Below are 17073 nucleotides of genomic sequence, written 5' to 3'. Positions count from 1 at the left end.
GTTGAGCTGGGGGTAATATATCTCAATGTATCGACAGCCTCCGACAATGTATTAATGGTTAGCGCTTTCAATGGAAACCTGGTATAATTTATCGATTAACGGCTTCTATTACTTTCTATGGGACGCGAAAATCTTTTCGGCAGCCGAAGTCCGGCAGCCGATATTGAGGTATAACGCGCCATTGGAAACAGTCGTTAAACGCTATTGCTTTCGACAGCATATTTAACGGTTTGCGAGTGTACGCAAACTGAATTACGACTCAATGGAAGCGAGGCCTAAGTATTAACTGACATGTTGAGAATTTTTGTATATATAATTTTTTCTATGTGTTTCACTTTTCTTCTTTATAACTGCTGTTCTAAAAAAAAAAATCCTTCATAAAAGTCATTGCATTACGTTCTTGATTAAATTAGATATATAATTTTATAGCATTACTCAAAAAAAAAAAGTGGTGTTATGAGCCATCAAACCTCAAAAATACACTTTTTCCAAAAGGTGTCCACAATTTTGGCCACTACTGTGTATATATATTACTGGGCACACTACTGTGTATATATATTACCGGGCACACTACTGTGTATATATATATTACCGGGCACACTACTGTGTATATATATTACTGGGCACACTACTGTGTATATATATTACCGGGCACACTACTGTGTATATATATATTACCGGGCACACTACTGTGTATATATATTACTGGGCACACTACTGTGTATATATATATTACCGGGCACACTACTGTGTATATATATATTACCGGGCACACTACTGTGTATATATATTACCGGGCACACTACTGTGTATATATATTACTGGGCACACTACTGTGTATATATATTACCGGGCACACTACTGTGTATATATATATTACTGGGCACACTACTGTGTATATATATTACTGGGCACACTACTGTGTATATATATAACTGGGAACACTACGGTGTATATATATATTACTGGGCACACTACTGTGTATATATATATTACCGGGCACACTACTGTGTATATATATATTACTGGGCACACTACTGTGTATATATATTACTGGGCACACTACTGTGTATATATATTACCGGGCACAAATATAATAGTAGTGATACTACTAACCATGGTTTTGTTTTTCCTCCAGTGCCTTCAGCTCTCTTTAAGGTCACTCCCCTATTCAAAAATAGGGGTCATTCTGAAGTAATCAAAGACTCCAGACTAGTCAACAGAAGCCATCCTGAAGTTTGCCCACAGGCCGGAATATTTAAGTGAGATGACTCTCAAATCATTCATTGGCTGTTCATGCTTGTGAAGTAATCATTAAAATAATCTTTTAATCATTCTGAAGCCATCACCCAGAATTTTTTACCTTAGCTGATGACTTTACAAGCCTGAATATGTCTGATGTGCAAATTACTTCTAAAGTAGTTTCATGATCATCAAAGGACTCCAGGATAGTCTCTTATGTTAACTCCGCCATTTTAGAGCTTAAAGATTCTTTTTACCATGTCATAGAAGCGGTGTGTATGCACCAATCAGTGGTTGTCTTTCTGAAGGACGCTCTATCTTGTGCTTCAGTTTAGCGAGCACAATACAGAGTGGGAGCTGTACATTTTTGCAGGAGGCTGCATTGCTAAAAGTTATTCATTATGACTTCCTTATATTTTTATGTAACCTTTAAAATGCAAAAATGTAAAGCTTCTGCTCTCTGTTGTCAAATGATTAATGGGACATGAAGCCCAAAAGGTTTTATTTCATGATTCAGAATGTTATACATTTGCAAGAGAACTAGATGGCAGCCGTTTTATTGACCATGTAGTTCTCCAGATGTGCAGACTACTTACCTATCTAGGTATTTCTTCAACAAACAATACCATAAAACAAAGCAAATTTGATAAATAAAATTAAATTCTTTTTTTTTGTTTTTTGTTTTTTTTAAATATGTGTTCTGTCTGAATCACAAGAGAAAAATGTTGGGTTTACTATTTCTTTAACTGAAGCGCACAATACAGCTGCCAAAAAGCCGGCAATGTCAATACCAGCTTTCACCACGCAGCACCTATAATGATCTAAATGAGAGACCTGCTTTAAAGACACCTGCAGGCACACAAGTAATAAAAACAGTAGCATGGTGAGTGGTAGCAGTGTAATGTCCCTTTAAAATATCTAGAGGTATATTCTAAATTGTTGCTAAAGCTTATCTAATTATGTATAAAAATACCCATAGACTTGAATGGTGAATTTTGTAGTAACAAAGGATTGATAAGGTTTTCTATTGGAGAATGTGCCTGCTTGGATAAAATGACTAATAGTTGTCTTTTGCTTTCTCTATTACAAAAAATAAATAAAGCTAAAATGAATGTAGTTCCTGTTATCTCACATTACCATGTACACTTTGTCTATACTGTATATCTATATTGTAATCCCTTGTCCATACATGTTTATCAGTGATTCATAGGGAATAATCCATTCTATGCACGTTTAGTTGTTGGCTGTGTGGAAGGTTAACAAATTACAAACATTATTTAGAACTGAAAATGTCTCTTTTCAAGTATTTTCTAATATAGATCAAAGTTATTTCACTGTATAACCTAGTAAATGTAAAGGACCCTAGTTACTACATCTAATCTTTTTTTGCAAGGATTTAACCCAAATTTAAAAAGGTTGTATTGGAAAATGAACAGTCTTCTACCTGTAATGTTTATATGATAAATTGGAATATATTGTTGTTGCTAAATACAAACGTGTCTCCTAACTGAAACACACAGAATTGTGCCAGATTTTACCTCTGGTGCTTCTGCCTTATTTTAGTAAACTTCTTTAAGGGACATAAACTTGGAAAAAGAATATCTTCATGTAATTTAGAATATTTTTTTAGTGCACTATTGCTTTCATATAACTATGTATTAAACCCTGCAAATAGACAAGAGATGTGTGTAGCCACCAATCACCAGCTAGCTCCCAGTAGTGCATTGCTGCGTCTGAGGCTACCTACGTATGCTTTTCAACAAAGGATACCGTGAAAAAGATGTAGGTTTCATAACAGAAGTTAAAATTATATGCACTATCTGAATCACAAAAGTTTAAAGGACCATTAAATACAATATATCTGCATAATCAATAAATACATAATAAAAGGACAATGCAATAACACTGTCTGAATTTCACATACGTTGTAGATTTTTTTCTGTCAAATTTTAGTTAGTTCCATTATTCTCCCCCCTACACCATGTGACAGCCATCAGGCAAACACAAAATGCAAATACATATATACTGTGAATTCTTGCACATGCTCCGTAGGAGCTGGTGCCTCAGAAAGTGTGCATATAAAATGATTACGCACATTTTGATAATGGAAGTGAATTAGAAAGTTGTTTAAGATTGTGTATTCTATCTGAACCATGAAAGTTTAATTTTGACTTTAGTGTTCCTTTAATTTTGACTTTAGTTTCCCTTCTGTACAGAAAGGTTCTCTGACCCTCCTTTAACATTGTGAAGTGTCTTGGAATAAGTTTGTTCTTCCCCAGATAACAGCATGTCCATGGATTTAAAGGGACAGTCAAGTCCAAAAAAATCTTTCATGTTTCAAATAGGGCATGTCATTTTAAACAACTTTCCAATTTACTTTTATCACCAATTTTGCTTTGTTCTCTTGGTATTCTTAGTTGAAAGCTAAACCTAGGAGGTTCATATGCTAATTTCTTAGACCTTGAAGGCCACCTCTAATCTGAATGCATTTTTTTCACCACTAGAGGGCATTAGTTCACGTGTTTCATATAGATAACATTGAGCTCATGCACGTGAATTTACCATGGAGACAGCTCTGATTGACTAAAATGCAAGTCTGTCAAAGGAACTGAAATAAGGGGGCAGTCTGCTGAGGCTTAGATACAAGGTAATTACAGAGGTAAAATGTGTATAATTATAACTGTGTTGGTTTTGCAAAACTGGGGAATTGGTAATTAAGGGATTATCTATCTTTTAAAACAACAAACATTCTGGTGTTGACTGTCCCTTTAAGGATTCCTTTCATAATATGAAATATGCATAGCGTTAGTTACAAACGTATTATTTTAGTTATAAGAAAGTCTTTGGATGTTAGTTGAGCTGATTTCTTGTGACCAAGGCTTAGCTACACTTTCTAGTGTTGGTCAAAAAAATACATTGTCTTAAGTTACTTAACTATTGGTTGGGTTGGGCCCAGATATGCTATTGTTTATAATGAATACCTTGTTGAAAAAGCTTTAGTGCCAAAGTTAATGGTCTGTTTTTAACAGCCTCAAAAAAAGCTGCTGTGACGTACTAATAAAATTGCATTCAAATGACAAATTAACTACTTTGTTGATTGTATAAAATGAATTGAATATTTTTTTCTGTTCGTGCTGCATTGGTTGTTTAGGATAACTACCTTAAATTCATATTTTGAGGTATAAAGCATTGTTCAGAATGTTTTTATCCTCTGAATGATACTGCAAATACAGAACCCCTTTTATTTTTATATATATATATATACACACATACACACATACACACATACACACATACACACATACATATATACATACACACATACATACATACATACACACACACACATATATACATATACACACACATACATACATACACACACACACATACACACACACACACACACACACACACACATACACACATACATACATACATACACACATACACACATACATACACACATACATACACACACACATACATACATACATACACACATACACACACACATACATACACACATACATACACACATACATACATATACACATACACACATACACACACACATATACACATACACACACACATACATACATACACACATACATACATACACACATACACACATACATACACACATACATACACACATACATACATACACACATACATACATACATACATACATACATACACACACATACATACATACACATACACACATACATACATACATACATACATACACACACAATGCCATGAGAAAGAAGGATTGAGCGAAATAGACGGTCAATCAAAGAGGGACACAGGCCGCACTTAGTTAATCAGAGTTTTTATTACTATGTAGCTCTGAACAACCAACAATCAGGACGTCTACCCTCCACCCTATTCCTTTTGAAGCAGAATACACACCCAATAAAATACACAGGTATTGGAACAGGCTGGCCAGCTCACTGTATAATTAATAATCCTATATCAAACTCACATACACCATATACAATGTATCAACTTCAACTGCAAATAAAACTGAGGGGAAGAGAGTTAAACTTATATATCATCATAGTCCGTATGTTGTTACGGGGCCCCAAAGTTGCAGCTGTTATAAACAAAGTAGATGTTCAATTTCCAGGCTCTTAAGTGTATACACACGCTCTGGTTCTAAACACATTTCTTAACACCAACACAATGTGACAGCTTGATTGCAAAGTTCATACTTGTTACTTCATACTGTGAAAAAACTTGTGAGTGATATGCATGCGGTCTCTCAAAAGATAAACGCACAATGTACCCTGGCGGGACAGACCCGGCTGTCAGCCGCAAGACTTTAAAGCTAAAACAAAGGACGATTTACTCAGTACCTGTTTTGCAGTTTAGGCGATTAATGAGTCTTTGTTACTGCAATTGGGCTGCTTCACTTGCTTACCGCCATGTACCCTTCAGCGTTTCCCTGTGAAATCCGAATGCCGCTGGCTCTGTTCTCAGCTGTTCACCTGTCGTGCTTACTCAATCATGACGCGTTTCTCCCCTTCCACATAGGGCTGAATGTCGGGCCTCATCAGATGTGTTTCTTAGGGGGTGTGTATCAGGCTTTATATTGCCATTGGTTACTAAAACCTCCCCCTCTCTTTCGTAGCACAATCTTACCTTCACAGCTTTAAAACAAAACCGTGTCTTCTAACCGGTGTCAAAACCGCATAAAAAAGGAACTGATCATTATTATTTACATTATTTACAAATAGCTATACATGGCTTATGCAAACAAAGAATTATATTACAACATCATATAGATCCCTGCAGTTTTATGGTGATCAAAACACCTCTCCGACTAGATCCATTGCTTTTTAGCTACGTTTTAGAGTCTAGTTTTGCTTATATTACCATTATAATCATTTTTATTTGGAAAGAATTACCTATTGGCAAATTCAATAACCTGCATAACGTCACAAATAAAGTATTGTTGGTTCTAAGAATGCTGAAGTCCAGTGAGTGCTTTCTCCTATCTAATATATATATATATATATATATATATATATATATATATATATATATATATATATATATGACTTCTTTGATTATGTAACAAAAGGATAAGATAAGATCAGGTGGAGCAGTTGATGTCGCATATCTAGATTTCAGCAAAGCATTTCACACCGTCCCACACAAACTAATTCACAAACTGTATCTCCTTGGTCTAGACTCAAAAATTGTGAACTGGGTAGAATGCTGGCTTAAGGATAGAAAACAGAGTGTCTTAGTAAATGGAGTACATTCAGCACGCAGAGGGGGGGGGATGTTAATAGTCGTATTCCTCAGGGGTCAGTTCTATGGCCTGTTTTGTTTAACATATTTATCAGAGATATCAGCAAAGGGCTACAGTGGAAAGTATGTTTGTTTGCAGATGATATAAAAATTTGTAATAGAGTAGATGTTCCAGGGGGTGTGGACAATATGAGAAGTGATATACAATTGGAGTATTGGGCAAGTGAATGGGATCTAATGTTTAACACTGCAAAGTGTAAAATTATACATTTAGGGAAGAAAAATCCAAATGTTAATTACAGACTCAATGACACTTTACTGACTGTTACAAATGAAGAACAGGATTTGGGAATTATCTCAGATGATTTAAAATTTAGTAAACAATGCAGTATTGCAGTAAATAAGGCCACTTGAATGCTTGGGTGTATTTGTAGAGGTATTTGCAGCAGAAATAGTAATGTTCTTTTGCCACTTTACAGATCATTAGTTAGGCCTCATCTTGAGTATTGTGTGCAGTTCTGGAGGCCATACCTTCAGAAGGATATTGACAAACTTGAATCTATGCAAAGGGCTACCAAAATGGTACATGGTCTAAAAAATAAAATGTACCAGGTTAGGCTCAATTACCTAAATATGTATAGCTTAGAGGAGAGAATGGAAAGATGATAAAAAATGACTTTCAACCATATTAAAGAGCTTAGTAAGGATGAGGCTGTGAGTATTTTACATAAAAAGAAAAATTCAAGACCAAGCGGTCATGAGCTCAAGCTGAAGGGTAGTAGATTCAGGAGCAATTTGTGCAAGTACTTCTTTACAGAAAGGGTGATTGATTCATGGAATAAACTTCCACAAGAGGTGGTAATGACAAACACTGTGGGGTCTTTAAGAATGCCTGGGACAAGCATAAGGCTATCCTACGAATTAGATAAGTTTATACTTTTAGGAAATATCCGGCAGACTTGCTGGGTCTACGGCTCTTATCTGCTGTCAAAATCTATGTTTCTATATAATTATACATACACACATTCACAAAGGCTAGAACACACACAAAGACACACATATGTACATACTTATAAACACACTATAGCATGGATATGTACACTGGCCTTTGTCTCTTGCTTTCTTCTGCCTTCTAATCTTTGGTGTTGTAGAATGATGGACATTGCATTAACTGTGAAGCACCATGAAGCCTTTGGCTTAAAAACCGCCCCTGATTTACCTTAGGTTTCCCCACCAGCACTAAGTTCTGACCAGGGGGACAATCTCAGAAACATCTTATGATGTCTATGATAATCCCCACCACACTGGAATTTACTGGGGGAAATGTGTATAGTAATGAAAGCAGGTAATCCTTTGTCTGTAGAAATGGTCTACAACAGAACCACAAAGTCATAAGTAGTGTAATCAGTAGAAGAAAACAATCACAGGTGTGCAATAATGTAAAGTTAAACTTGATAAATGCACACTTAGGGCTTTAATGACCCATATTCAGGGTTTAAACCCCCATGTACAATATCACTGCTTAAAAAACACTATTAAGCTGGCAAGATGTAAACAAAATAAAATAAACCTCCATTAAATGTTGTTTGAAAATAATGTAGGGTTTGCAACAATCCTACTGTATTGTTTTCTTGTGGAAAATATATGATGCCACTCAAAAGGGAACACTAGTGTGTGTGTGTGTATATATATATATATATATATATATATATATATATATATATATATATATATATATATATATATATATATATACACACACATACACGTATATAGTTTGTAATTCATCCTTTATGCTTCTGCAGATATTATAATGTTGCTGTAAATAAATGTAAAAAATAATAATAAATAAGATGTTAATTTTTACTAAGAACAGTGTATTTTTTAATGAAATGGCAGGTTTTTGCACTACAGATTTGGATGATGTTATGGCGGATGTTGTCTTTCATAGCTCTTAACTACGTGTTCAGACTATGAATCTCATGGGTCACATAAATGAGCATCTCTAGAACGAAAATACATATACAACAAGCTAGCGAGCAACCAGATGAGCTAAGAGAAAATGCTCCATGTATTGCAATATACAAGCAGATCTCCGGGGAAATGTTCATACAGTGCATTAGTTCCAACCTAGATTTTATGCACAGAAATTTTATTTCTTACACATGTTTAAAGGGATAAAAAGTTCAAAAATGAAATGTGAATGGATGAATTTCAGTTCTACATAGGAGCATTCGGTTACTACTGTTATTCAGCAGCATATGTGTACATATGCTCAGAGGGCCCAAGCACCAATATTCAAACACCAAACCTTCTCAGGGAGCTGGCGATGGTGTGTATTGTGTTAATGAAGATTAATGTGTCATGTAAGCCACTGCTGACTCTCTGAGAAGGTTTGGTGTTTGAATATTGGTGCACAGGCCCTCACAGCATATGTGCGTATGCTGCAGAAAAATAGTAATAATTTTACTAGAAGCATTTTTGCTAACGGAAGTGTGTGCAAAAATGCTTCTATTTAAAACTGAAATGCACCCAATGCGCATTTCAATTTTGACCTTTCTATCTGTTTAAACCATTACCTCTATTTTACATTTTTTTTAAATAGGTATTTGTTTCCAATAAAAACAATTTAACGTCCTAAATTATTAGCTTACAATTTAACTTCCGGCAAATAGGTTAAACACACAGTAGAAGTGCCACTCAGGACCAACAGAGCACTTCTGTCCTGGAGTGAAAATCCACCACTAATCCAATCAGCAGTGCTAGTTACACGACTCAGATGTGCAACTAGCGCTGCTGATCAATGGCCGTTTCTGCTCGGGACTAGAAGTGCTCTGAGGGTCCCAACCAGCATTTCTGCTGTGTATTTAACTCCTTTGCAGGGGTTAAACGCACAGTAGTGCAGGGTTTGATAGTTGTAACATTAAATGCTTTTATGAATTAGAGCATGACATTTTTCAACTATTCTGACCTTTTAGATTTTATCCACATTAAAATGCAATTTCAGTTAATAAAAATATTGGACATATTTCCTAAGACTCAGAAGTCATGCTAGCTGCTGCACAGAATACTGTGAATCCTATTACAAGAGTTTAGTTTTGAAAAAATATGTTGGACAAACAGCAAAAATTGGTGGCGGTGGAGGGACAGGAGATTAACCAGTGCCTAGGGCAGCATAAAGCAAAATACGCCACATTACATTTATTTTGTTTCCTTTTTATTTTGACAGAAACCTTGAGAGAATTCCTCTACAACCTTTTAAACAATATTATGCTCATTAAACAGGCACAACCAGAAAGTTAATTTCATGAAATGTCAAATGGCTTCAATGAATATAAAAATAACTACAGACGAACTACATTAAAGAGTAGGGAAATAAGAATGTTTTGGCTCATATTCACCAGCCTTACGCACTGTTAAATGTAACTTAAAGGGACATTGCACTCAATGTGCTTGATTCAGCTAAATTTTAAAATGTATTTAATTTTTTGTAATTTTGAAAAAAAATCATGTTCTAGTCTTGAATAAACCAAATTATTTTTGAGGTCCTTTCTGACAATAAAGTAGTGCCGTTCATCCTAATCAGCGTGGATTAGTAAAACGTACAAAGCAGTATTGCAATATTAGTTTTAAATTGATTCATTGTTTACAGATTTTGAGTAAAAGATATTTTTGATGTGTAAATGCTGCTCTTTTATATGCACAATTTTTTTTGAGCACAGTGTTCCCTTTAACAATTTGTGCTCAAAAATCGTGTGATTTAGAAACTTTTCACATTCAGTCCTAAAGCTTTGTTACACGCTGGTTGTAAAGAACATTCTGCTTAAATATATGACTGAAAATTGTCCATCCTTTTATAGTAGCCTACAGATAACCATTTTGTATATTTGTATCTGGAACAATAAAGATTCTTGTTGTTGTGCAGTTTTCTTCCTCAGACAATATGTTAGGGTAAGTGAAATGGCCATATTACATTATTTGCATTTTTTTTCCTTTGGTAAACCTTCCGTTGATTATTTGTATGTAGCAAGGGAGAGGTCCTGCTCCAAGCTCTTATGAGTTAACCACATTTGCTCATGCACTCAAGTAGCTCCATTCTTAATGCAATACGGACATGCCACCCCAAAGGTATAATCTTGATATAGCGAGCAATAATTGGAGGGCGTAGAAAACTCTGTACTGTAGATGATCGATCTGAATTTCCATAGAACACCTACAAAAATTAAGAAAATGTATAATGTGTAAAATACACTTTTTTTTAGCATGTTTAACATTTTATAGCAATTTATTTTAAGGCAATGCATTATGTAAAAAGACCTTAAAATATTTAACATAGACCTGTCAACACATGTTGAATTGTGATATTTTATTGGTCAAATTATCTCTGCTAATCTGTCTATACCAATAAGTGCCACATTGTTCTTGAAGAGAAATTGTAGTGCAGACTTCACAGGGGCATAACTCACTGAATGCTCAGAGAAAAGGGACGGGAACTCTCCAGCACTGCGAGATCTCTCATGTCTGTATCTGAAGGAGATACAAGCCCAGTGCAATATAGCACTGCATGATATGAGAGTTTTGTTACGCTTCCACTTTGTATTTTATATTACTTTACATCTCAGATTGGGTCCTTTCAGTATTATTGCATTCAAGGGTTGCACTTTCTATTTCATAATTTAATACATCTAGATTTAAATCCAGCAGTGATTTTACAAATGTTAATTATGTTTTTAAAGTTTCTGTTACTTAGGATCATATGTTGTATAGTTCTGTATATCTTTTACAACTTAATTTGCACTTTGTACGTTCTCTATTTTAAAATAAAACACAGCTTCAGAAAGTGGGAGAGACAGGGGAGATCCCAGTGTATGTCTGAAGCTCTCTCACAAGTCTTGTGAAATGTTTTAAGCATTTTAAACAAGCTGGTCTCACTTATTTTTCTAGCCAGCTGTATGCAGGTGAAGTTTGCCTTAAATTCACAATACACTTATTTAACTGACAGAAAAGTAATATATACTAAACTCTATGCAAAAGCAAGTTAAACTGTTGTGAAAACATAGTTTAAATTGTAATTGATGCAAACTGAACCTTTATATCAGCCCCAGGTGTTCTCCAGTTCCCTTCTCTCTCCCTTGTGAAATTCTGTATCCCAGAGAGCTTCATTACTTTCTAATAAAGGCATCTCTCATCTCTCTGGGACTTCCAGGTTCCACCATTTTTCTTATAGAATTCAGTGAGTTCAGCTCCTGTGAAGTCTGTACTATAAGTTCTCTCCAACCTAGAGAATCTTTGCTTATCAAGTTATATAAAGTAATGAAGATGTCTGAAAAACTGACAGCTTCAGATTCCCAGTTTTATTTTAAATAGAAGAAATACAAAGTGCAATGTCATTTGTAAATATACAAAGTATGATACTAATTTGTTAAAATTACACAGAGAGTATGAAAGCATAAACAGAATTTGTAAAAAATTAATACAACTTAATCTGAAGTGTACGGTAATCAAAATACAAAGCACAAAGTGTAAATGCAGCAGGACAGTTATGTAATGCAGTGCTACATTGTAGTGGGCTTGTCTATCCTTTAAATACAGAAATTCAGGGTTACGCCTCTTGGAGAAGTATAGCAAAAGGTGCCTTTAAAGAATTTCACTAGGGATCTTGTAGTGCTGGATGATCATTTTAGATCATCTCACCTGAGCGGAGAGCTTTAGGTCATCAAGCCCTTAGTGTGTTGGAAAATACCTCAATACATAAGACATGAATGCATCATTTTTTCTTCACCACAGAAAAAGTGACATAACATACATATAACAGAAACAAGGGCATAACAAATACATTTTTCTAATATTCTTGTGAATATTCACCCATCAACCCACAACTCCTGCACATGTAGCTTTATGATAATCATGTAGATACTCACAAAGTTTTCGAAATTCCTCTGCAGTTTTTATTTATACAGATGAAGAAAAAAGATGATGATCCTAAGACTACATTTTCTTGCTGCTAAAAGGGTAATGTGCCCCCTTACCTTGGCTAATATTACTTGTCTCCCTAAATACCAATGCTCAATACATCAATTTATCCATGTATCTCCTATAATACATGTGTCCTGTAGGTCCATTTTAGTAATAGTTACATCCTCAGCAAGCATACAGCTGAATGTTCCTTATTACGGGGGGCTTACTAGATAAGGGCTTCAGTCTCTGAAACCACATTCCATGAATATATGCATCTAGCTTTCATTTTCTCTACATTTTCTTATTATAAATGTGGTTTGCACTTTTGTGTCCCTTAACTATTTCTGCGAAGAAGCCTATTTCCAGGACAGATGACTATTTGAAAGAATCAGTCCAGGAACTTGTGCCATTGAGAAGGTGCTAATCTGGTATCTTTTGTTTAGGACACACACAGCCAGATTAAGAGTTTTGGGTTATGGCTGGCTTGTTACTAATTTGCAAGTTATTTCCACCGCTCACCTTTAATAGCACTGCTATTACAGGTTTGCAAAAAAACGGCGTTTGCAGGCTATATGGCAGCATTGAGCTCCATACCGCACACAAATACCAGCGCTGCTTTGACATGCTTGAGCACGATTTCCCCATAGACATCAATGGGGAGAGCCGGCTAAAAAAAGCCGAGCACCTGCAATGACGGAGCGTAAAGCTCCGTAACGCAGCCCCATTGATGTCTATGGGGAAAGAAAATGTATGTTTAGACTCGGGTTTATGTTAGAGTGTTAGATTTAAACATCCCTAATTTGCCGCCCCTGATATAGCTGACACCTACATTACACTGATTAACCCCTAATCTGCCGCCCCCAATGTCGCCGCCACCTACATACATTTATTAACCCCTAATCTGCCATCCCCAACGTCGCTTCCGCCACTATACTAAAGTTATTAAACTCTAAACCTCTGTCCTGCCACATCACTAACACTAACGGCTAGATTTAGAGTTCTGCGGCCAAAGGGGTGCATTAGCTAAGCATGCTTTTTTCCCCCTGCACCTTTTAAATACCGCTGGTATTTAGAGTTCACAGAATGGCTGTGTTAGGCTCCAAAAAAGGGAGCGTAGAGCATATTTACCGCCACTGCAACTCTCGATACCAGCGGTGCTTACGGACGCGGCCAGCTTCAAAAACGTGCTCGTGCACGATTCCCCCATAGGAAACAATGGGGCTGTTTGAGCTGAAAAAAAATCTAACACCTGCAAAAAAGCAGCGTTCAGCTCCTAACGCAGCCCCATTGTTTCCTATGGGGAAACACTTCCTAAGTCTGCACCTAACACTCTAACATGTACCCCGAGTCTAAACACCCCTAACCTTACACTTCTTAACCTCTAATCTGCCGCACCCGCTATCGCTGACCCCTGCATATTATTATTAACCCCTAATCTGCTGCTCCGTACACCGCCGCAACCTACGTTATCCCTATGTACCCCAAATCTGCTGCCCCTAACACCACAGACCCCTATATTATATTTATTAACCCCTAATCTGCCGCCCCCAACGTCGCCTCCACCTACCTACACTTATTAACCCCTAATCTGCTGACCGGACCACACCGCTACTATAATAAATGTATTAACCCCTAAAGCTAAGTCTAACCCTAACACTAACACCCCCCTAAGTTAAATATAATTTAAATCTAACAAAATAAATTAACTCTTATTAAATAAATGATTCCTATTTAAAGCTAAATACTTACCTGTAAAATAAATCCTAATATAGCTACAATATAAATTATAATTATATTGTAGCTATTTTAGGATTAATATTTATTTTACAGGCAACTTTGTAATTATTTTAACCAGGTACAATAACTATTTAATAGTTACCTAGTTAAAATAATTACAAAATTACCTGTAAAATAAATCCTAACCTAAGTTACAATTAAACCTAACACTACACTATCAATAAATTAATTAAATTAAATACCTACAATTATCTACAATTAAACCTAACACTACACTATCAATAAATTAATTAAATAAATACAATACCTACAAATAAATACAATGAAATAAACTAACTAAATTACAAAAAATAAAAAAATATTTACAAACAGAAAAATATTACAACAATTTTAAACTAATTACACCTACTCTAAGCCCCCTAATAAAATAACAAAGACCCCCAAAACAAAAAAATGCCCTACCCTATTCTAAAATTAAAATAGAAAAGCTCTTTTACCTTACCAGCCTTGAAAAGGGCCCTTTACGGGGCATGCCCCAAAGAATTCAGCTCTTTTGCCTGTAAAAAAAGACATACAATACCCCCCCTCAACATTACAACCCACCACCCACATACCCCAAATCTAACCCAAACCCCCCTTAAATAAACCTAACACTAAGCCCCTGAAGATCTCCCTACCTTGTCTTCACCACGCCGGGTTCACCGATCGATCCAGAAGAGCCTCCTTTAAGGGACGTCATATAGAATGCGAGCTCAATCTGATTGGCTGATTGGATCAGCCAATCGGATTGAACTTGAATCTGATTGGCTGATTCCATCAGCCAATCAGATTTTTCCTACCTTAATTCCGATTGGCTGATAGAATCCTATCAGTCAATTGGAATTCGTGGGACGCCATCTTGGATGACATCCCTTAAAGGAACCGTCATTCGTCGGGAAGTCATCGGTGAAGATGGATGTTCCGCGTCGGCGGGGTGAACTACATGGATCCGGAAGAAAGAAGATTGAAGATGCCGCTTGATAGAAGACTTCAGTCGGATCATGGACCTCTTCAGTTCCCCGCTTGGGCTTGGATCATGACATCGAAAGCTCTTCTGGATCGATCGGTGAAACCGCCGTGGTGAAGACAAGGTAGGGAGATCTTCAGGGGCTTAGTGTTAGGTTTATTTAAGGGGGGTTTGGGTGTAATGTTGGGGGGGTATTGTATGTTTTTTTCAGGCAAAAGAGCTGAATTCTTTGGGGCATGCCCCGTAAAGGGCCCTTTTCAAGGCTGGTAAGGTAAAAGAGCTTTTCTATTTTAATTTTAGAATAGGGTAGGGCATTTTTTTATTTTGGGGGTCTTTGTTATTTTATTAGGGGGCTTAGAGTAGGTGTAATTAGTTTAAAATTGTTGTAAGATTTTTCTAATGTTTGTAAATATTTTTTTATTTTTTGTAACTTAGTTCTTTTTTATTTTTTGTACTTTAGTTAGTTTATTTCATTGTATTTATTTGTAGGTATTGTATTTAATAAATTTATTGATAGTGTAGTGTTAGGTTTAATTGTAACTTAGGTTAGGATTTATTTTACAGTTAATTTTGTAATTATTTTAACCAGGTACAATAGCTATTAAATAATTAATAGCTATTTAATATTGTACCTGGTTAAAATAATTACAAAGTTGCCTGTAAAATAAATATTAATCCTAAAATAGCTACAATATAATTATAATTTATATTGTAGCTATATTAGGGTTTATTTTACAGGTAAGTATTTAGCTTTAAATAGGAATAATTTATTTAATAAGAGTTAATTTATTTTGTTAGATTTAAATTATATTTAACTTAGGGGGGTGTTAGGGTTAGGGTTAGACTTAGCTTTAGGGGTTAATACATTTATTATAGTAGCAGCGAGGTCCGGTCGGTAGATTAGGGGTTAATACTTGAAGTTAGGTGTCGGTGAGGTTAGGGAGGGCAGATTAGGGGTTAATACTATTTATTATAGGGTTATTGAGGCGGGAGTAAGGCGGATTAGGGGTTAATAACATTATAGTAGCGGTGAGCTCCGTTCGGCAGCTTAGGGGTTAATAAGTGTAGGTAGGTGTCAGCGACGTTGAGGGGGCAGATTAGGGGTTAATAAATATGATATAGGGGTCGGCGGTGTTAGGGGCAGCAGATTAGGGGTACATAAGTATAAACGTAGCTGGCAGCGGTGTGCGGTCGGCAGATTAGGGGTTAAAAAAATTTAATCGAGTGGCGGCGATGTGGGGGGACCTCGGTTTAGGGGTACATAGGTAGTTTATGGGTGTTGGTGTACTTTAGAGCACAGTAGTTAAGAACTTTATGAACCGGTGTTAGCCCAGAAAGCTCTTAACTCCTGTTTTTTTTTCTGCGGCTGGAGTTTTGTCGTTAGATTTCTAACGCTCACTTCAGCCACGACTCTAAATACCAGCGTTAGAAAGATCCCATTGAAAAGATAGGATACGCAATTGGCGTAGGGGGATCTGCGGTATGGAAAAGTCGCGGCTGCAAAGTGAGCGTTAGACCCTTTAATGACTGACTCTAAATACCAGCGGTAGCCCGAAACCAGCGTTAGGAGCCTCTAACGCTGGTTTTGACGGCTACCGCCAAACTCTAAATCTAGCCATAAATAAATATATTAACCCCTAAACCTAACCCTAAATCTAACCCTAACGTAACCCTAACACCCTTAACTTTAATATAATTAAAATAAATCTAAATAAAACCTACTATTCCTTTTTAAAACAAAATACTTACCTGTAAAATAAACCCTAAGCTAGCTACAATATAACTAATAGGTTTTATTTTTATTTCACAGCTAAGTTTGTATTTATTTTAACTAGGTAGACTAGTTAGTAAATAGTTATTAA

The 17073-nt window shown here is 35.9% G+C and overlaps 1 protein-coding gene across 1 annotated transcript in view; it reads right to left on the bottom strand.

Annotated features, from left to right (window-relative positions):
• Positions 1–10570: 10570 nt before the first annotated feature.
• RS1 (retinoschisin 1) overlaps positions 10571–17073 on the bottom strand; it is a 75737-nt gene continuing 69234 nt past the window's right edge. Inside the window, exon 5 of the mRNA XM_053705265.1 lies at positions 10571–10723. Within this exon, the coding sequence (XP_053561240.1) occupies positions 10571–10723 (153 nt within the window). The remainder of the gene's footprint in view (positions 10724–17073) is intronic.

Source organism: Bombina bombina, chromosome 3 (assembly GCF_027579735.1).
Source record: "Bombina bombina isolate aBomBom1 chromosome 3, aBomBom1.pri, whole genome shotgun sequence".
NCBI classification, from domain to species: domain Eukaryota; kingdom Metazoa; phylum Chordata; class Amphibia; order Anura; family Bombinatoridae; genus Bombina; species Bombina bombina.
This window is presented reverse-complemented; position numbering and strand designations above follow the sequence as displayed.